At 40.5% G+C, this 22864-nt stretch overlaps 1 protein-coding gene across 2 annotated transcripts; it reads right to left on the reverse strand.

Annotated features, from left to right (window-relative positions):
* Positions 1-1653: 1653 nt before the first annotated feature.
* Positions 1654-19874, reverse strand: ipo7 (importin 7). Of its 2 annotated transcripts, none has more exons than XM_080758641.1 (25): positions 19687-19874; positions 17604-17685; positions 14078-14234; positions 13774-13932; positions 12424-12580; positions 11995-12084; positions 11780-11874; positions 11597-11681; positions 11333-11467; positions 10763-10862; positions 10583-10659; positions 10247-10363; positions 9844-9933; positions 9550-9715; positions 8311-8471; positions 8098-8226; positions 7145-7211; positions 6907-7032; positions 6612-6709; positions 6407-6502; positions 6057-6277; positions 4818-5026; positions 3822-4028; positions 2885-3001; positions 1654-2745 (listed from the first exon to the last, which is right to left on the reverse strand). In XM_080758641.1, exons 1-25 carry the CDS (start codon positions 19768-19770, stop codon positions 2648-2650), a joined length of 3123 nt encoding a protein of 1040 aa, XP_080614767.1. In that variant the 5' UTR covers positions 19771-19874; the 3' UTR covers positions 1654-2647. The 2 variants fall into 2 exon arrangements, with proteins under 2 accessions (XP_080614767.1, XP_080614766.1); XM_080758640.1 differs by having other exon boundaries at positions 4803-5026.
* Between the last annotated feature and the right edge of the window lie 2990 nt (positions 19875-22864).

Below are 22864 nucleotides of genomic sequence, written 5' to 3' on the forward strand. Positions count from 1 at the left end.
TGACCTGGGGACACAAATGGCACTGAATACTAGGAATGACCCAAAATGTAGAAAAGTACTGGTAGTGGAGTAAAACAGATTTCCCATGATATGTAGCATTGCAAAGTAAAATTGTACTCAGTCTCAAATACAGACAGTAATGCACTTTGTTTCAAGGCACCATAGTGACAATAGAGCCCGTACTGCCAGTACCATGTCATTGTCGAGTCACTCATAAGTTAGTACGAGTAGCTAAATGCCAAAATTGTAAAGTATAATATAATCACATTTTTAAATTACTGGATGCATCTATTAGTGAATAGTTAGGCTACACTGCCTAATTTGTGGGTGCAGTCAAAGTTATACTTTCTTTATACTATTTCCTGTATCTTTTTTATAGAAGTGTATATTTGTACAGCTTAATGTTGATTTGAAAATGGTAGACCCTAATGTAAACAAGTCATGTGCTTATCATGGTTTCGTCCACAATGCAAGAGTTTTTATATTGACTTGTGCTTTCGTTTGAAATGTACACATTTTACATACTGTGAAATAAAAATTTCAATCAATACTGTTCTTTTCAGCGTCACACCACACCACCATCGTATGACTGAGCATAACATGAGCTTCAATGTACTGTCAGTCTAAGTTATATTTTAAGTATGACTTGGAAGATGAAGGTTCATGCGAAAATTCATGTTTCTAAGCGCACCCATAGTTAGACTTGCATCTAGCAGTGCCCTTTCAGAGGCAGTAGACTGAACCAGGGGTTATCAAGTCATGGACCCCCAAATTGACTATTAAGCCACAGATCCCCAAGCCAAACGATTCTGCACTAGTAGGGACCCAAATATCATGTATAGTGATAATATTCAAACATAATGCCTTATAACAATTTTACTTATTTCAAGTAAAAATTTAATTACTCCGTCTCCTGGGGACCCCCACTTTGGAAACCACTGGGCTATGTACAAGGACAACTTATTAATTATGAACTAATACTACAGGGTAAAAAATATTTATATCCAGGTTTGACACTACACTGAGGAAAAAAAAGAAAAGAAAATCTGGAGTTAAATAACTAGAAGACTTTCTTTTTAAGACCATTATGAATGCAAAATAAGACCCATTTCACAATCATACTGGAAAAATAAGTCTGAAAGATAAATTTCCCATAATCACTTGCCAAGTAAATTAATTTAGGCAATCCCGGTTGAGTTTTTAGTCGTTGATTCAATGTTGGTTTCATTTTGCAGTGTGATCAATACATGCGAGACTGAAGTTAATGCAACTTTATAAAAGTATTTTTAAACAGCAACTTCATTAAGTTATATTTTTAAGACCTATCAGTCATATTTAAGACCTTTAAGACAATTTCTCCTCTGGAGTCGGCCATATTTTTCCTTTTTAAACAAAATGTCAGATGGTTTTAAAGACCTGTGTCATGACATCTGTATACTGTATATTCGCTGTACAACACATCCAGGATATGATTAGGTTGCAGATGTGAGTGCACCACTACGGAAGACAATCCCTCAACAAATGACACACAAGACTGGGACAAAATCCATAAATCATAAAATAGGAAGTCCTATAAAATTAAATCATGCATTTGCTATGATTCATAAACCATAACAAAACATGTGTGTACAAGGAAACACTCAAGGGCATTAATTCCCTTAGCTTTTTTAATACGTTGTTGTATATATAGATGGTTCATCCATACCCCAACCAAAAGCTTGAGACTTTCACGATAAGTCCAATTGTACATGCTTCAATGAAGTATCCAATTGTACTTTCAGTGCTCACAATCAAAATGTCCTCCTGTACCCAAAATGAACACCAAGAGCATTCTCTTTTTCCAATCTAGAATGTTTCCGAGGTTGGCAAAGTTATCTTGCATATTTTATCCTAATCCACACCGTAACCAAATACATGTGACAACCAGTCATTACAGGAGAAATTGCTTGCAAAGTAACATTACAGCCATTTTGTTTTTAAATAGTCTTAATTGATTTAAAAAATTTGCAGTCTGATACAGAAGGCTAGGAGACCTGAACAATATGAAAGTGCTAGTCATTAATTTACAGAGATCAGGCATCACATAGTGCTATGAAGTATCCAATATGCTACATATGAATACAGTTGACACCTTACAAATGCCTCTAGCTGTTTTGCAAGGCTACTCGAAAATCAATAACCTTGGCTTGTATGTACATAACATAATTTGTCAATGCAGGAAAAAAAACGTAGATAACACTACTGCCGGAGGTACAATCCTACCACGGCCGTTTGGCCTAAACGGTTATAACGATGAAATATTTAGTCCTCATATCAATTTCAAATTGTTAAGCCCCTAATTTTGTTTTGAGTGAGAAAAAAAAAAAAGAGTTGCCGCCATGGTATCCCGTCCACACAGACTCTAGAGGACGTTGTTCAGAGCTTTTTTTCCTCTCTTGCGTCGTGCTCAAGTTCTTGGTTTGTTTTCCCCAGCCATTGGTTGCATTTGGTTGCTTTCCCGCATCTTCTGAAGCTAGTATATCCAATTTGACAGATTGAAGAATGACTGAGAAGAACCAGTTCTGGAGCCACTACTTAAGGGAACAACACAAGCTTTTTTCACTTCACTACAATCAGTCACAGAGTAATAAAAGGGAGAAGGGATCACTCAATTCATTCCTGGAGCACTGCCTCCAAAATTGAAATTAGTTGGCACCACTGGCACTGTGAACTTGTAGCCACCATGTTTCTCGATCATCTTGGATTCTGCAAGCAGACAACAAGTAAATAGCCCAGGATTCCAAATAAGGCATATTGGAATTCTTTATTTATTTTCTTTACATGCGTCATATTGAAATTCTTTATTTCTTTACATAATGGAGACGACAGCATTTCTTGGACATACCATGTGCTGCCCGTCTCTGATCTGCAAGTGTGCCAATGTCGTGAAGATGTTTGCCCTGTTCCTCATCAAGGGCTTGTGTGAGTGCCTGGTACCATGCTGGGTCACGGGTCTGGATATCTGCATCAGAAGGGGAAAATGTGATCAGCTCTTTCATACATAAATTTTATTATAGAACGGTACGGATAAATGAGCCCATCTCCAATTAAATCTCACACACATTATGACGAGTACTTAAGTCTTCCCAGTTCCCAGGTGATTTAACCTGGGAAGGTTAAATCCATAAAGGGACACTATACAAATATTGATGTGCAGTTCAGTTTATTATTGAAGATTTTAATATTTATATATCCCCATCTGTTTTTGGCCTTTGTGTTCATTGATGCATTTAGCAGGCAAGCATCTAGTCCGGCAGTCGAGGTGGACGGGTGGGAAATTTGGTATATAGTCTTTTTTTATTGGCCTAAAATATTGTCTATATACAATATTTGTCCAGTTTGTATGCACCCAGCAATTGCACCCCGTAGGTCCGTAGTTTGCAATAAAAAAAGTCTTAAGTTTTAATTCACTGTCTCGGAATCTTGCATCCATCTTGGATTTCCCTCCATTGTAAATGTGCAACAGGGCCCCTAGCGGCCAGGGTTCTGTTGCACATTTACAATGGAGGAAAAAGCCAGATTCCGACTACGGGCCTACAGGGTGTGATTGCTGGGGGAACACAAACCGGACAAGTGGGGCAGCAGGGAAAGCAGCTTAGATTTAGCATTTGTACAAGTTAAGTGTTACTTTGAGGCAGGGATATTCCAGAAATAAGCCATATGGTCACTTAAGACTCTCATAGTGTGAGGACGTCAGAATCGATAAATACGCCTAGAGTCTAAATCTTGGGCTAGGCTTTACTAGTGTTTAATGAAGCTTTTCATTGTTAAAAGTGACTTACTCTGTAGTATGGCTTTGAAGATCTGATACTCATCCACCAAGTTGTCTTCATCATCTACAGCTGTAGTGTAACCCTCTAATGCCGTCTCCTCGGCATCATCTTCCTCCCAGTCCTCGTCATCTCCATCCTCTCCCGCCTGCTTGGCCAGCATTTCCAGGTACTCCTGGCCCTCCTCATCAATGTCATCCTCATCGCTACCCAGCTCAGCTAGGGGTAGTGAAAAAACACATTTCACTTCAACACCATTGCATCTGCAGGTCTCCGCAATTAACCTTAACTAAGCAAGCCTTGCCGAGCCATGAGGCAACAGGATCTCCTGTTTCTGTAGTGTGATTTTTATAAATAATCATTAATCAAAGCAAATAATTTAAGAACTGAAAATTCATATTTCAGACTTCCTAATAATTTTTAAGGTCTTAAGTAAAATTAAATTACACCGGCAAGTAAATGTACGTATAGCAGACATTTGCAAAATAAAATGACGTGATCGACGTATGAGAGAATGAACAATTTAACACCTACATCTGATAGATCATTTTTAGGGCTTTTTGTTTTGCCTTTATGGATACAGTAGATGTACAGTAAGTTGACAGGAAACTGGGAGAGAGATCGGGGGGGGGGGGGGGGGGGACGACGACACGCAGCAAAGGTCACAAAATGCTGTCAGCCTAGGTGACCGGATCACTAGACCATCGCGGTCCCACAGCATGCTTCTGGTTGGTTGCTGATGTTACCGATTGTCTTGCTACAATGAGACATTGTTAAAGTTGAACTTAACGGCAGGATCTACTCTCCATAGACAATGCATTGAACCTTGCCGCTTTCTCAGAACACAGTAGCGAAATACAGCGGTGTAACTGATTTTAATACGTTTTAATATCCTGCACAAACACTGAACAGCCCCACCCCTCCCTCAACTGTTCTTGCACGCCGAGAACACACTGATTGAAATACAATACAATACAATACAATGTAGCATACAATGTAGCATTTTACCAGTCTCATCCTCATCTTCTCCATCTCCATCATCGTCATCGTCATCATTCTCATGTTCGGCTCGACATGCATATGCCCTCTTCAGACCATTAAAGAGCAGGATAGCTGCAGGTAGCAGCTGGCCGGCCACCTGGTTGATAGCCTGGGGTCTTTGTTCCAGGTCAATTAGAGCACAGAGGCCGAGAACGCACATCTTCCTGTCATGGAGGCTGTTTGAGGGGAAATTAAATGCTTTCAATATTTCCATAATGCATAAACTAGGAAAGCATAGTCAATGTAATTTTTACACTTTGACAGACAGTGGTAGGAGATGAGTTGCAGACTATACAGTAGCTGAGAAATCTTTCATCCTTACATTATCCTGTACAGACATTTTGAACATGAATTAAAATTATGAATACTAAGGTCAAATTAGTTGATTTACAGCAGAGAAAGTGGTCGAGTGTCCTTTTGCCATGTTCACACTAGCGAGGACAAAGCAACAGGCTATTAGTCATTTTCAATGGAAGCTAGCTACAGGAAGCTATAATTTGCTTTGTGGTGGGTGTGATGTGGCACAAATCAAAGCTTAACGGCTTAACAAAAATCAGTGCTCTAATGGTGTAGTAAAGCATCTATAAACCATGATTTAGTTTAAAAAAAATGAATCCATTTCTTTCTCCCCTCACCTGCTCAGTTCTGTAAATAAACAAATTCTTGCCATTAAACATTTTTCTGTGGCATTTAACCCTACCCTTTCCATTCATGAGTTGTAAACAAACATTAAAGTCCATGAACTCTTGAGGCAACACTGACTCGACACGTCGACAGCAATTTAGCAGGACACTCTTGACCGTTCTTTTTGTCACCACTAGGGTTAGGGTGACAAAATGAATGTAGCATTAGGTTGTGTCCACCAATGCATTCCACCCCCCCCCACCCCCCCCCAGCTGAAAACGCAAGACGCTCTTCTAAAACACTCACCCAGCTCCCCAGAGTTGGAAATATTTTAACTCCATCCAGGACCACATAAAAACACCAGGTGTGAATGAGTAGTGCAAAGTAGGTGCTCAGTGCTCGTCACACTGCTGCAGCTTACAAGATAGCGTAAATATGTGGCACTGACAAATGTGGCATTGTAAACAACTCAAAATATACACTGCATTCAGGATAACACACCTCGGTGGACAAAGACCTTTAGTCTAAAAGTAATCAAAAACACTTTTCAAATCAAGGGAGTATACTTGAAACAGGACTTACCCAAGGAAGCAATCAACATCTTTGAGCCACTGGGTAATAAAGTGGTTAGTGATGGGCTCTGTGTTGTTGGGAAAGCGTAGATTCTCCAGGGTGTTGAGGAGCAGAGGGGGGCTATAATAAAGGCCAGCGATGGCAACTTGCAAGCACATAGTCCTCAACTCACTGGTTTTCACTTCCTTTGTCAGCCGCTCCAATGCAGCAGCCACAAACAAGGGCACAACCTGCAAGGTGTGAGTTGTCAAGTTAATCACATTTGAGAGTGAGATTTTATGCCTGCCTAACAAGTCTGATATACTGCATGGGTTTTGCTCCAACAGAGGATTATTTGTGTTCTTGTGGAATGTGCTGACCTGATCGATGCCACGGCCTTTGCACTGCAGAATGATCACCTCCAACAGTTTAGCTGCATGACACTCTGGGTCCTCACCTGGATCCCCCGTCAGGACCTGTGTTCAAATAAACGGGTCAACTTCCTAGTTCAGCACAGTCATTATTTAATAATTTGCAACCACAGAAACTACTGTTTTGTGTTGAACCAAAATAGTATTATTTTACCTTCTTGCACATGCTGTAGATAATCTCAAGGTACTTGGTGTCAGACAGGAGAGTATCTGTATCCACTGTGACATAGTTGTGAAGGAGAGGCATCATATCTGAAACAGACATCCATGTATCAAACAAAATAAATAAAAAGAAATAAATAAACGAAGAAAAAAAAGGGAGAGAGAGAGAGAGAGAGAGAGAGAGAGAGAGAGAGAGAGAAGAAACCCATTTAACATTATATAGTTCCAAATGTTTAGGATATACTAGTTCATTTTTAAGTAGGCAGATTCTTTTCACATTTGCTTACCTGTAAAGTAGTCAAAACCATCCGCCTGGAAGACTTCAAACACAAGGGGAAGGAGCTGCCACATCTGTGCAGACACCTGCTGGCATGTCAGGCTGTGGGCCAGGGACAGGATCTCCTCATAGAACTCTGAAAAATATCCAATAAAAAAAAATGGGTCCCTAGCATGTGTTGACTAGACTAGAAGTTGAACACCACCCAGGTGGAATGTGGCAGTACAAGAGTAACCAGACCTGCTTACCCAATACATGTTGCTGCAGCACTGTACCGATCACCTGTAGACAGATGCCTTCCAGCTGCTGCGTGATCTGACAAAACACAGCAAAAGATTGGAGTGAGTCTGCAGTTCTGATTGCAATGGGATGTTCATTCCATAGTTTTAGAGCCAGAAGGGAGAAGAGTCCTTCCTTCACATGCTGCCGTGTTATGATTAGTGATAGCTCATTTTCATTCCATGTCCCAATCATGCACTGTGGAATAAACTACCTCTCTCAATCAGAGGGAGGTTTTTAAATCCTACTTGTTTTTACTCTCATACAACTAAACATTACAAGCTCTAAACAGTTACTAAAACTGTTTAAATTCTTGTACATTTTTGATATACAGGTTTATTTTTAGTTCAATGTTTGTTTTAAAAATGCCATTAACAATGAAGGGAAAATTTACATCATCTTGTCCCTAACAAACATTAAATGCCATTAACAATAAAGATAATTTACATTTTATTTATGTTTGTTTTATCACCGTTTGTTTTACATCACCTAATCATAGCAACATGAGTTAGACTTTAATATAGTAGCGCCCCTCACTTCACACAGGTGTGATTTTTTTTAAATTACACCTAAACCTGTCAAAACTCTGTCCACCTGGGAATAAAGACTCTCCCATTTGCAACTATGCACTGTACAAAAAAAATCCATTCTTTACAGTAAGAATTGTCCCTGTAATGCCATGCTTAGCCAAATTCCACTGACTGCCTTTCTCCAAGCAGCAGCAGACCCATGTTGCCACAGGACTATTTCTGGAAGCCTCCTCAACCCCTGAGGTATTTTGAAGGGGGTAAAAGAACAGAACGTGTGTTCCTAAGAGTTGGTGGGTGGCTGACGTGTGCTGGCATTAGCATTACAGACGGCCAGAGCCGCCTTTCCAGTGGAAGTGACGTCCTAACAGTGTGTGCATGTGGGTTGTGCTGACCTCTTTGTGGTCCTCCACCACACTGAGCAAAGTATCGATGGTGTTGAGGATTCCCATCGCCGTTACTGCTTTGTCATCACCGCCCTCCTCATCAGGCCCCGTTTGAATCACCTGGTTGAATGTCATAGCCTATTGTGGGAACACAAAGAGATGTCAGCTGCTAAGTAAGTGTGCATTCATAGATGCTATTAAATTGTCTATAAGTGCACTTACCAAGTGCTGTGTCATCTCCACAGCAATGGGAGTGACCTCCTCACTGTATTCACAGATCATCTTCTGTATGACGTTGGTGAGATCATCATTCTCAGTTTCCCTGACAATGTGCAGGAGTGCCTGCATCACTGGCCGGATGAAGGGGACGATGTACTCTTTGGCTGAGGAATACGGTGCAATGGTATTGTTAGCAAGAAAGCAAATGAACAATGCCTTTCGAGTTTCTAAAGTGAATTCATGTTTGGTCATTTCCTGGCTCAGCCCGATATTCAAAGGCCCCAGAAGACTCGTTAAGAACTGGGACAGGGTCTGGGAGATTTACCAGTGGATTACTCTATTATCAGAGTTGCCATTACTGCTGCACAATGTAACACAATATTGAATGGTACAACATCCATATTACAAGAGTTGTTTCAGCCTACTTGCTGACTAAAGGTTTCTGGAGCTGTACATAATTTCAGTTCGACAATTCAATTTCCATGTTTAAAGGAAAGCTTTCATTTTATTCAAAATACATATTGTAACATGCATGCCCTATTTAGTTCTTTGTGCACAGAAAAATACATAAAAGTAAATTATTTCAAAAACACTTCATATTCTATCAATTTTGTCATGATCGGGCAGCCCGTTGCAGTGATCAGTTCAAACAGGCAAAATAGTCAAACACATTTAGATTAATTTATCTGTTTAGTTAACCCATTGATGCCTGAGGCCGAATCTGGGAACGCCTTCTAGGGCCTGACCTAAGGTTTCTGAAAACCTTCACATTTTGATTCATTCTTTTTTTAAATAGTTATGTTGCAATAGCTGATGAGACACAGAGTGCACCGGCATCAAGGGTAGAACACGTATAGGTTGCACCAGGCATCAATGACCTTTTTGGCCATGCAACTACCCCCCCCCCCCCCCCCCCCCCCCCCACATTAAACTATAAATTGCATAAGCTATATAAAGACATGCATTTATATTTTTATCCATATATGCACATAATATGGCATATATATGCAGCATATAGGCTATACTCTGCATATACTTATGGCATAATATGTTAATATAGTTAAAATAAAACCATAGCACCACCTTTAGCCTTTTCATGTCACGCACCCCCTAGAAGGCACCGGCGCACCACAAGGGGTGCAGACGCCACAGTTTGGGAACCACTGAGTTAAGGTAATTAAAAAACATCATGTCATGAAACAGTGTATGCGAGCAGTTAGTTGAAGGTTTCAATTAGCTCACCTTTCTCCTGATTGCTGATGAGGACCTGTAGGGCAATGGCAGCCTCTACCTTAACAGGCATTTCATTGTCGTTGATGAGACAGAGACGTGTCAATTCAAGGGCCGTCTGCAGATTCTGGTCACTCTTGAACTTCACCTCACAGAAGTAATGCAAAACCCAGCAGGCCTGTGAGGAAAAGTCAAAGAGTTGAGAAACTCTGCAGGGACAACTAAAAGGTCCTAATAAAGGAATATAAAGCATATAAAGTATCGCTGACTGAGCTTGTGGTCCCACCACTGTGTAATATCACTTACTCTGGCTCTCATGTAGCCCAGTTCACTGCGGAACAGGGGGAAGACGTGATTCTGTAGCATGAACTCCATCTGGTCCTTATAAATCTTTTTCTGTTTAGCAGGAGTAAGAACAGTCATAAGGCATAATCTACCAAATGACCAAATAATGTGGCACCACAGTGCCATCTGGTTTATCTCCCATTTGCATGGAATGGCAAAATTAACCAACTAACCAATTAACCACCTAGAATAATCATAAAATCATAAAAAGAAAAGACACAAATCTGTTCAAGACTAAGCTCTACTACTACAGTTTCACTGTAAGAATAAAAGACAGTAGAATATAAAAATAACCATAAAATAAAAAGTAATAACAAAAACTCTTTTTTTAAAGGGGTTGTCAAAGAAGCAGTCAAGGCCTCACCTTGAGCAGAATTTCAGCTAGTGAACCTATCATATGGAGGGCACCATCCTTTTTCCTAGGGTCAGAAGCAGGCTCAGTGAGGATCTGGTAGCAAAAGCCCATTGTCTTTTGAAGGACCTGAAACAGAACAAGTAAATAACATACCGTATATTTGAATGTACTCCATCTAAAGGTATCTTTGATCCATAGTATAATTAAATAGCACATTTTCCTTGCATCACAACACAGCACCAGATCCATGCTGATGGACGTTTCCCTCCGAACCAACCCACTTGAAATTGAGGGCAAGTTCAAAAGGTTTACCTAGGGAGTTGACCAAGAATGCCATCAGCTCACCTCTTTCCTCTTGTTGCAGGAGGTAAAGAGGAGTGTCTGTGCTGCTGTGGTGGGGGAGATGAAGTCCTCAAACACATCTGAAGGGATGATTAGATAGATTTAGTACACTAACCCAGCATCAACTCTCCTTGATGCTCTCCAGTCCTGCATCTCCAAATAGCATTCAGTCTTTCAGCTTACCAAACTTCATGCGGATGTACTCATATGGGTCTTCCTGCCACAGTTCCTCATCACTGTCCGTGTAACACATCAGTGGGAAAACCACATCCTGAATGATGCCCTGAAATAAAAACAAGCAAAGCAGAAACGTTTCACTGAAAAGAAAAAGGCACACCGATAGCATTTTCTAGTATATGCTTAAAAACTACTACTGACCTAAGTTATTGACTCAATAACAGTAATTGACTGATAATTATTTCAAGCAAAGTAAAAAGCGTAGAATGACACTCTTATCCATTTTTGTTTGGCTTCATAGACACCAATTATGTGTACAATCAAGTTCTCAGCTTGATATCAATGTCAGCGACACCCATATCACTGTTGATACTGAAGACAACCAGTTTATCCATAAAACTTTTAATCAACCTTTATTTTTTCAGGAATACCGCTGAGAGCAAGATCTCTTTTTCAAAGACACCCCGATTACATAATCACAACATTATACAAAATACAATATAATTTTAAATAAAGTGTAATAGATCTAACACATCCATCCTATATTTTGTATCTACACACGCACAGCATTTATACCTGGATATGAGGCTTCAGGTTTTTCCAGGTAATGGCATGTGCAATGCCCTGGTTGATATAATTAAGTGTCTGTTGGAGTACTCTGGGGGCCACGTATTGCTTCTCCTTGTACTCATATAAAACTTTCAGTAGAACCTAAAAAGATAGAAGATCAAAAACAAGCATGTTTGAGAATGACAGCAGACAGCTTTCAGAGACAATCCAGTCAGTTACTGTGGGGAGAAGAATCATATTGCTTTATGCATCACCTGTCCTAGTTCTTACCTGTTGTGCAGCCACTGCATATCCTTTGAGGAAAAGTTCTGCAAATTCGACATATTCTTTGGTTGTGTTACCTGGGCTGCCATATCTGGGGACAGAATTTGATTTTGATATTTGCACCAAAAACATAGCAGCCGCATTGTTACAAGTGCAAAGAACACTGACTGATATGGCTGGATTAGATACCTCTCAAACAGCCTGGCCAAGATGTGAAGGGCCCACTTCTTACACTTCCACCAGGGCAGCTCAGGCCTCTCTTCCTCATCCACCTGCATGGTCTCCTGTAGATAATATTGACAAGAGAGGAGCAGCCAGGCTGTGTAAAACCATTGAGCAATTTGTAAACAGCTATTTTATTATTAGTATAGAATATTATGTATGCATGCATTTTCTGTCCTCACCGGAGGCACAGCTCTGTCCACTACAGTCTTCAGGATCTCCATCCATTCGGTCAGGTTCTGTCTGTTGATGAGCTCCAACGGGAGGTTGTACTGTGGACACACAACCAGACCATGGTCTCTTCAATATACAGGTCAGAGGGGGATTTTATTTATTTATGATAATGCATTCTGTTGAGGAAATAGCACAGACATGACCAGCAGATGCCTTAAGCTGTGCTATTATTGTACACAGGTCTGCTCCTGTGAAGTAAACGGCTTGGTTTACCATCAAAAAGTGACACCAATTCACAACCCTGCACAGCAGAGCAGCAGAATCCATTTCATACCATTGTGTTTACTCCTGCTGACCGGTAGAGCATAATACTGTCAAAAGAAACGTATAGAAAAGATGGGATGCGTTTGCCCTCAAGCAGCATCAGATGCAAATACCTGGAACAAGGCATAAAGTATCTTGAAGATCTGTTTCTGCACCAGAACAGAGTCACTGGAAGGATCAGGCAGTAACTGGATGAAGCGTTCCTTCAGCATAGGCATAAAGATGTGCATGGCAGCCACCAAGGGTTGGCGCTCATCTGGTTTCTTATATCTGTTTCACACAGAAAAAACACAAAACATACATCTTAACTCATAGGCCTGCTGTAGTGGTGTGTTTTAAGATGTTCAGTTTAGGGATGTCGGTAACGGTTAATTTCCCAGCCGTTAATTAACGGATGTTGATTTCTTATTTTTTAATACCCTGAATGTAATATGCATGTATACATAATTAACAAATGGTATACATTTATCCTCCTTTTAAAAGACAAACTAAAAAGCAACATTTAACAATACAAATAAATTGTTGTAAGCTTAATCATCAATAAACAAAGCATCAATCTGCACGCATGAATCTGCGGGTCTACCTAGTACAGCTATATGGGGTCCAAAGAATAAATAAATACAATGCTGTCGTGTCCAGATCTGAGCAACCTACCTATAAAGCCACTGGCCACTTGGGCTAAGCCTTTTATTTATTAAGGAAGATCAACATGCACATCAACGTGTTCGGTTTGTTGACTTTTCGCTGACGAGAAAACCCTCTGTCCCCATCTGATAAACACATATCTATATTAGCACATGGCTAACTTGATAGCCATGCCACTGCGGGAAGACTGAGAAGGCTGTAAACGTTCTCCAGGCCAATAATGGATTTAATAATGCCAAGTATGTCTCTCCACTTCATTGATACGGTCAACATGTGTTAATCTCGTCTCGCTGTCACTCGCTTTTAGTTTTGACTGCCGCAAAGCTACCGTTGTGCAGAGCCATTGAAGTACGACAGAGAACTTTGCGCCATTGAGGGGGCAGAAAACAGTGCTCGAGTGCTGTTCATGCAGCCCTGGAGTGTGACAAGCTGAAGTTTGAAATACATTGATTTAAACGAGCGGTGCAAATAACAGCAATTTTAGGCATGTGTACAACATGGTAACTGTTTTAAAGTATTGTACAGTCACAACTACAGTCTCTGTAATGTTTATGTTGTACTATTACTAAAAAACTATCTAAAATAAAGGGATTTAAGATCAGAACACGCATTTATTGTTATGCAAATTATCCGTGAAGCCGATAAGAATATTCCGATATTTCTTAACTGTCAGCTAATCGGCTACCCGTTGACATCCCTAGTTCAGTCAATATCTCAAGGGCAATTTGTTTAACGGATCAATCAATGGATTACTAGGTTTTATTTTAACAAACAGAAGTGAAATAAGGCTTGAACTAAATCCTAAACTGAAGACTTACTCATAGTTCTTGACCAGCTGATAGAGGCAGAGCAAGATGCCCAGCCATCCTGCACTGTTGTCCGACTGTAGATAGAAGCCTATCTTGTCCACAATGGTTGTCCACTTGCCAGGGTAGTCATGCTTGATCATGTGGTGGATGCATGTTGTCAGCTGGACCCTGAGAAGGAAACAAGGACAGTTTTAGGCTGGGGGTGGGCAAAAAGAGATTAGGAAAACAACATGGAGTGTGAGTGGGAAGGAACAAGGTAGATGATGAATTGGAAGACAATCCTGCTCATTTCTCTCCACCTCCATTGCGTTACCTGATGCGCTCGGGTGAGTGTATGATGGCCTCCACAATATTGTCTCGAATGAACACCCTGTCCTCCTCTGGGATGTTGTTTGTGACCGGTGTCTCTGTGCCTGCATTTTCTCCTTCACTCCAGTGCTGAGTTATCATGTTCTTAAGGTAAATCACACCTAGATATAGACAGAAACATTTGTTTGTTCATATGCATTTATATTTCCCTAGTAGAGGAAATCTGCTTTTCGTAATTGTAGATTTCATTATTCATATAAAAAATTAATTGGCCAAACCCATTTCAAATAAATTGATTTTTTCTTAGCATATTTTATTCCACCCATTCTCTTAGCATCTTAGCTAATTATCATTAGTTGCGGAAAGGACTGAGTCGAAGACACTGGCCGTGGTTAGTCAGAGGTCTAGGTATGAGGGAAACCATCATAAGATGACAGGATAAAGTCATATGATAAGATGGCACTTTCAGAATACTTACTCATATTTAAAGGAATTACTGAGAACTCAATGTGGTAACAGCAAGGTAGTGCATTAATATGTAGCCAATGAGTTGGTTGGTGTGAGCTTTGCACCATTGGTGTCTGAATGTGGGAAGTGAGGACGCTGGCGTCGACTGTTCGCCGCTTCACCTACCAATGTATGAATGAATTAACCATTGTAAAGCGCTTTGAGCACTTGGAAAAAGCGCTATAAAAATGCAATTCATTATAGCCTTTTTTACTTTTTAGGGTCCATTCACAGTGCACGTTTCCCAACTATCTGTTCCAACTTGTTCATTAGTGCTCTCTGCTCCTACTCCAAGAAAACAAGCTGAAAAGAAACTTGAGGTCCTACAATAACGGATTATGAAACAGCAAGCTCTTTATCTCCATGGAATACAAATGTACCCCGCAGGGTGTAGTTCAGATGCTCTGAATGTAACATTCAGGTGTCAACTGGGCTTAATAGCCACTGTAGGCTTGTGGAGAGCGACATCTGAGGGAATGGGAGGGGGGTGAGTGGGGTGGACGCTGACATCAGACTGCTGACACATGTGTCTATGCCCCTGGCTGGGCAGTCATAATCTTGCCTATCAATGCTGACAGAGCATGCCCCCAATCCCATAACCCAGCACTACCCCTGCCCCAGTGACCACACCACTCCCATAGCCAAGGCCATTATCAAAAAGCTGGCGGCTCATTTTATTTTTAAACAGGAGAAGACAATATCCTCCACATTTTCCAAAACACATGACTAACTTTAAGTCAACGTGACTTATACTTGGGAATAAACAAAACATCCGTTTTAACAACTTTTAACAAATGGGCTTCAGTACTGAACCAGAACCACATGGGAGGATCCCGTAGCTAGCAACACAGCAGGAACTTACTCCGTGTGCTTCGAAGAGGTGTTGAGTTAGTCTCCAAGCACATGTCTCCAAGCACACTCCAAGGTATGCCAGTTATTCTGAGAGTCTCCCCATGAAAACCACTACCACCAAATTGTGATGGAATACTTATTACCGTACTTGTCATCGCAGACCGAGGTAGGCAATGCCCGAAGACTTAAAAATGTCTTCATGTCTAATTAAATATTATTAATAGTGCTACAGTGTACACTGAAGTAAACCCTTCAGTCTCATAAGAAAACAAGAAAGTCTAATAAGTAGCCTCCCTGTCCAATGCTATTGATAAAGTGTATGCTATCGATCAGTGCCACTCATGATGTCTCTTCTCTGCTGTAGGGAGTCAAGCGGTGTTGACATAAGCCAGGGATGCCATAAATTGGTATCTCCAGCACCATTCTGTGGCATGTATTGTCCATCCCGTTACAACCAGTTACACCACACCTTATGACACGTAATGGACACAGTGGGAGCTGTGATTGGTCAGTCAGACACACTTAAGTCAAGTTAAACAATTTATTGCAATGATATTTCATTGCATTTGGAGGTGTGGCCCTGCTCCAATGACACTGCAGATAAGTGTGACAGAACGAGATGACAAAACTCCCAAAGTTGAGCCTAAAGCCTAAACACAGCATTATTACATGGACATGACGACATTTTAGCCCTTCATGGTGAGTAACTTAAAGTTCCAGAGATATTAAACATGATAAACCACATGAATCCACACAATTAACATGCTGACATAGTTAACTAAATGCTATAACAGGAGGAGGCTGAGGAGATAGAGGTAGTTTGATCACTGACAAGCTGCAAGTAGAGGTGATAGTGAGCTATGCTGTCCATGTTCAAAAGACAGCCGAGATTGAACCATTAGGAATGAGGGTGCATGTGTTGGAGATTGAGCCAGGTGTAACTGGAGGGTCAATGAGCATGGGACCACCTTGATTTCCGTGCCTGCCTGAACTACCACGACAAGACATACAGACTAACCCTGTTTGAGGGTCGCTTGGAGTTCAGTTGTGCCATAAAGACTACTGTATCTACGCTAGTTGGATAATCAAATTGAGATTTTTGCAACTTTCTAAAATGATATGGTGAAACTATTTAGATGTCTTTCAATTTGTTCATATCCATCTGTGAGGGGGGAAATCTATTAACTGTCGAGTTAACAGGGGATCATTGAGGAAATACAGCCAGTTACTCATCACTAATCTAATGCGGTCTGGCTGCATTGGAGTCAGATGCACAGGAGATCATTGGAAAATCTTGTTCCTGGGGACAGCTAAGTAAGTAGCTTCATAAGAAGATAAATAACGTCAAACAATGCTACAGACAAGGCAGTAAGTAAGCTACTTGCCCAAGTAAACATGATGAAACATTACATTTTTGTTCAAATACATTGTTGACATTATGAAAGGAAGCGTTGATGATTTCACAAGTCCAATAATACAAAAGCCACGAGAAGACTGCTATTGCAACTAGTTGTCTCTTCCATCATTCAAATTTAAACAATAATGATGAACTCATAAACCAGAGATCCCCGTCACAAAATTGTCCATACAGAGCTATGGCTCTGCTCGGGTTGCATAAATGTGCAAATATAAATAATTTAATTAATCTTAACCAACCCTGCCTACACCCACTATTCTGGGGGGAACATTCACTAGAAATAGCCGATCTTGTAGATTTGGTGTAGATGTGCTCAGAACATAATTAATAGGAAGATATACAACTGTACTTGTCATGTACACATGACAATGGATGAAACCCCCTGATATGTAGCAGACCAGCCATCTGTAGAATTCATGATCATTTCTCAAGGGAGCAGTCAACTTAAAATGCAATGGCAAGCTCTCTGCTTGGGTGTCTTAAGACATCTATAAATAATATTGGCTGTGAACACATCAGAGTTACAAGCACATGAATCACAAGATTAATGCATTAATTATGCAGTCATTACAAAACTTCTGATGGATTATGTTTATGAAACCCAATTTAAAGCGTATGACTCTTTAGCAGCCTTTATAAAGCCGTTTTAATTGTCAAGTGCACTTTAATTTAAGGTTCACTACTTCACTTATTATCTTGTAGAGATTGTCCAAATAAATAATTTCAACATTTAATCTGGTTTATTTGGACTCACCTGCTTGCCTGACAGGCAAATCCAGCTGGTCAGACATGGTCACTCGCAGTAGTGTGGACACAAAGTTTACCTGGGTGTGACCCTGTTGATTTGAAGAATTATACAAATTGATCAATGCAAGTCAGAAAACATTAGTATACAGTTATCTACCTCCCAAAGTGACTGATTGGCATGACAAACAACTATCCTAAAAATACCTTATCAGCCACACGATTATTATAATCAAGAGGAATTGATTCATTCGTTTGTGTAAAACAGCCAATTATGAAGCAATACGACTGAAAGACAGCTGTGTTATTGTCTTGTCACCAGGCTGAAAGGCGAAGACTAGGTTTTCGCCCATGTCCGTGTGTCCATCCGCCCGTCCACATGCAGCTCATTCTAAAGACTTTTTGCAAAACATTCCATTCCAAATGTGGGGACTGGGGAAGGACCCATTTTACCCCAAAAATGTCAAATGGTCTAGTCTAGTGAAACAGGGTTTTGATATTTCAAAACGAATTTGTCGGCGGGACTGCCACAGCCCTGTAAGCCACCCAGCATGGCAAAGACCTGCCCCTTTTCTAGTTTACAATAACATCATGGCTGGGAGATGTTTAGCAATACATATACATAGAGCTGAATTAATTCTTCATCAGTCACATGAAATCAGATGTGTGTAACAGTAATATAACTTATGATCTAAGCGTTGCGTTTCATACATAATGCACTCATGTTCCATTACTTTTACTACTAATTTTCTCGATGCATTGTACTGCGAGCTTCATTTGAGCAGTGTTTGTTATGAACTTGTTATAAAGTACAAAAACAGAGCAGGCAATGGGTAAATGTACGCCTTGTTGCCATCTGTGACTGTGGTACACATTTATCTTTTCTACTACCAATGACCAATCAAGATCCCAAGGATAGCTACAATGTCCCATGGAGTATAGACACCAAATTATCATAATATACCCTTTGTTTAAAAGACAGTTTCGCCTTCTGGCGCATTCTTTAATAATTTCAATTTATTTTCAGCCCTACCACTGGTATTATGACATTGAAGCTAACCTACCTAACGTTAACATACGTCAACTACTTTTCACGTCAACATGAAGACTGACCATTTATTTATATGACACGACATGTGTGTTCATTAAAAACACGCCTGGTTGTCTAATGTTAATGTTTTTCGGTGAAGAAAATGAATGTCATCACTGCTGGATTTGTCACAATGACACGTGAGCAGAGGCGATGTAGCAGGGTTGTGCCAAGCGAGAAGAAAAAAAAGCCCACGGTATCGTCAGTGATGTCACAACTAAGCGTCCTCGAAGCGGAAGTGCTTCCGACTCATGGCCTGCCTTGAACTCATGGTTTTATTTGCTTCAACCGCAAAATTGCGCCGTTATAGCCTTTATATTTCATCACACGCATATTTTGCAACACAATAGATGTGGTCAAGCCGAAGCGACACTTGAGTACAGGATCATAAGATCAAGTATAAACCTTCTGTTCGGGGCTTCATGAAATTACGAGCTACGCACACCATTAACGCTGTTGGTGACATCACTGACAAATCCCTTTGGTATCCATTCTAGGTGGCTGGTTTTCCAACAAGTAGCTACAGCTAGCTTGCTACCATTTAAATTATCTTGCAGCGGCTCATTACTTAACCCCACCATCAACACAATCACCGTACCCCTCTCAGATAATAAAGTACAATCACAATGCAATCTTTTAGATAGACGAATCACGTTTTCAGTACCAGGAAGCAACACTGACAACCTGTGTGACAAGCTAGCAATTGGCTAGTTAGCATCAGCATTAGCGAGATTTCGACATAATGCTAACATATGACGTGAGGCACTGGCAAGCAAAACAAGCTTGTCATCAAAATAAATAGTTCGATCGTGTCCACGTTGATGCTGTGTGCTTTAATCCGTGATTCGGGTGTCAGTAAATATTACAAGGAGACTGTTAACTGATTCAAGTTAACGACAAGCTGATCCTGTCTGCGCGATGATGATCACAACCATCTTGATGTTGTGAGAGAAACGGACGAGGCCTACATTTACCATCATGATCAAACCAGACTTAACTTTACCTCGTTCAGCTGTCTCTCTGCAGCCTCACGCAGGTTTGGGTCCATGGTGCCCCGAAGGGCCTCGACCAGAACCTCGGGATCCATCGCGAAAACTCTGTTGTGGCTCGGATTTGAGTATTTCAGTGGTCTTATCAGCTCCCAGTCACTGCGCACATGGACGCACGGCTCTCCAGTTACCGGCGCGAAAGGAAGAAGTGAATGGAAGTACCCGGATAGATCAGCGCCAAATCTGTAGAACACGAATATCCGCTGTTCATTGGTGCATTATGGGACTTGTTGTTCACTTGGGTGTTGTTTTGTTTTTTAATCTATTTCAGATGGCACACACAGAAATGTGGCAAAAATCCCCCTTCGTTTGGTTTCTATATTGATCAATGAAAAAAATCAAAATGAAAAAGGGTGCTCATGCAGTGCTCATTGCTGAATCACCATCCCTCACTGGAACGCCCTACCAACAGTCATTTAAGACATGTGAATCCCTTGACTCCCTCAAAACCACTCTCAAAGGGCACAAGTAAGGACGGCTGCAATTCGAAACTGGCCACGTTAAAAAGTCTAGCCCCCCCCCCCCCCCTTTTCCCTTCACTGCATGTATATTATCTTTGATTAATTGAAAACGGTGGGCCCTATAAAAACAAGTGTAATGCTTTATGTTTATGGTGTCGTCCAGAGTTAACAGTTTTTATTGAGTTGTGCTTGAAATGTACCCATTCTGCTGCTGCATACTGTTAATAAATCTTTCAATCAATCAATCAATCACTCTGAGAAAGGGAGATTCATCCACATGAACGGGGTCGGGTCACCGCATCAGGAGCGTCATCTCAGACACAGAGCATGGGTTAGGCAGTAGTTGTGCATGATATATCAGTAGCTGACAGGAATATATACTCGGATCCAAGCTGTTAGCAATGTAATTCCACTGACAAAGGTCTGTACTGTAAACAAGTTCTTGAGCTTAGTCCAGGCCCCCTCTGGGGTAACAGTCACTCTAAATCCAGGTCGCCTTGAAAAGTTCGGACCCCTGTTTCGTGAAAATGTGAGAGAGAGAGAGGGGGACGACGACCATTTGTTTCTTTTCTGTATTCCCCCTGATAAGATAACATACTGATAAGATAGCAAGATAACAACAGCACCAGGTGGAGACCACATCATACTGTACTTGGTGAGTTAAGTGTGGTCAGTGCAACAACACGTTTTCTCAATTTGGATGGATTTTATACACAGGAGCCCAATGGAAACAAGCTATATAGTGCTTACTGCTTTCTTGGGTTTAATCCTTTAAGCATCCTTTTCAAATAGAACTATATTTTCTGTTCTTTAAAACAGTTAAAGTATTCAATCAATCAATCAATGGAAGGCAGGGGCTGTAGCAGCTGTTTATGTCAGAGAGTGAGTGTTCTTAAACACAGAGCTACAGGAGCATGTGAAGGACATTGTAAGTGCAGACAGCGAAGAAGATAAAGGAGTGGCTGGGTGGTGGTGATCTTCGCTTTCCAAGACATCCACATGAAATAACCACCTTCACCTCTCGAAATGTAATTGAAATTCAAGATTCAAGGTTTATTTTTCACTCTTTCATATGAGTAGCGTAGTGAAATGTGGTGTGACATGGTACTCAGACTGTGCTATATAAAACAAGATTCAATAAACAAGTATTCCACCTGCCTGTAAAATGTAAACATGAAAACATACTGTACAAACAATCCACACTACCCCCAAAGCAGTATTTGTGTGTTTGCATAGTTGTTATAAATTAAACTTGAACTGATATTGTTTGTTAAGTAGTTGTAATTGGTACTAGTTATTGCCATTGTATAAAGGTTTTGTTTTAAATATGTATTTATTTTTTACATTTATTTTACAAATTGAGGGGCCAAAGACATATACAGTAACGTAATGCAGATGCAGTTATTTAAACATAGTGGGTTCCCTTGATTTTATTGGAGGTAGGTGTGCTGGAATAGTTTGAGGCCAAGCTTAGTTAGAGAGTTCAAAGGGCTGCTTGGTTTGTGCTGGAGAGACAGGCAGACAGCTTTTGTTGTTTGTCTGAAGGACAGCACACCTTTTTGAACTCTCTAACCGCAACGTTAGCCCCAAACTATTCCTCCAATAAAATCAAGGAAACCCCCTGTGTTTATACTCTCGGCATTACAATACTCCAAAATGTTAATTTTTCAGGAAATTAAAAATAAAATATTTTCAGGAAATTAAGTATATTTTGAAAATGAAGCAATATACATATATTATCAATTACTTCCATGAGGGGGGAGAGGTGGTGGAGTTGACTGTATAGCAGACATTTTGAGGGTCCAATGGAAGTTAAGAGGTTTTGTCCCAAGAGTTTTTACTACTTTTCATCGGTTCAATATTTTCGAAACAACACAGACTTAAAGGGTGTTAAAACCCCCCCACAAAATGGAGTTAGGTGGTTTTCTCCCAGCAGCAACGATATATATATTTATATGGCCCAATATTTCTATAAATGCTACAAAAAAATACAAAAAAAGAAAAGAAAAAGTGACAGCCAGTCATTTTGGGGATAAACAAGAAGTACATTTCGATCCGATATTAAATTATACTAATACTGTGCATGTTCAAATTCAAATCATGTATACTTTACATGATTTCCGACCATATTCTAAATCATAATGAATTCATATTTTTACATTTTGAAGAAGAAAAAAGACAAACAGCCAATTGAATGTTATTACTCTTTTTGTGCGCAGTTCGGGGTGGGTGCATGGTCCTACTCCTACTGGTCAAGTCATCTACTGTGACCTATGCGGAGTACTGTTACTGTATATGCGGAAGTGCCACTGCCATTTACGCCTGTGATTTGTCTTTACCTCTGCGTTTTCAACCACGCACAGCTTTGTTGCTGTTTACAGTTTCCCTTTCATGCATCATGCATGATGCGATCATGGATGCGATCGAGCGATTGCTTAAGGTTGGTGAGGGATGCGTTAAAACGACCGGATTAAGGTTGGCGAGGGATGCGTTGCTCCCGTGCTTGCGGTTATGTTTAGGTTAGAGTCAAATGAACACAGCGCTTCCTACCCCACGGACAACCAATCACAAGCAGATCGGGGATTGTTTCCAATAGTTAGATTAAGTATCTCTACTGTAGGCCTACTACTCTCTCACAAAATGTTTCCGCATGGATATTTAATATTCTCAT

This window comes from Protomyctophum bolini, assembly GCF_963924005.1.
Source record: "Protomyctophum bolini genome assembly, chromosome: 1".
Taxonomy (NCBI): Eukaryota; Metazoa; Chordata; class Actinopteri; order Myctophiformes; family Myctophidae; genus Protomyctophum; species Protomyctophum bolini.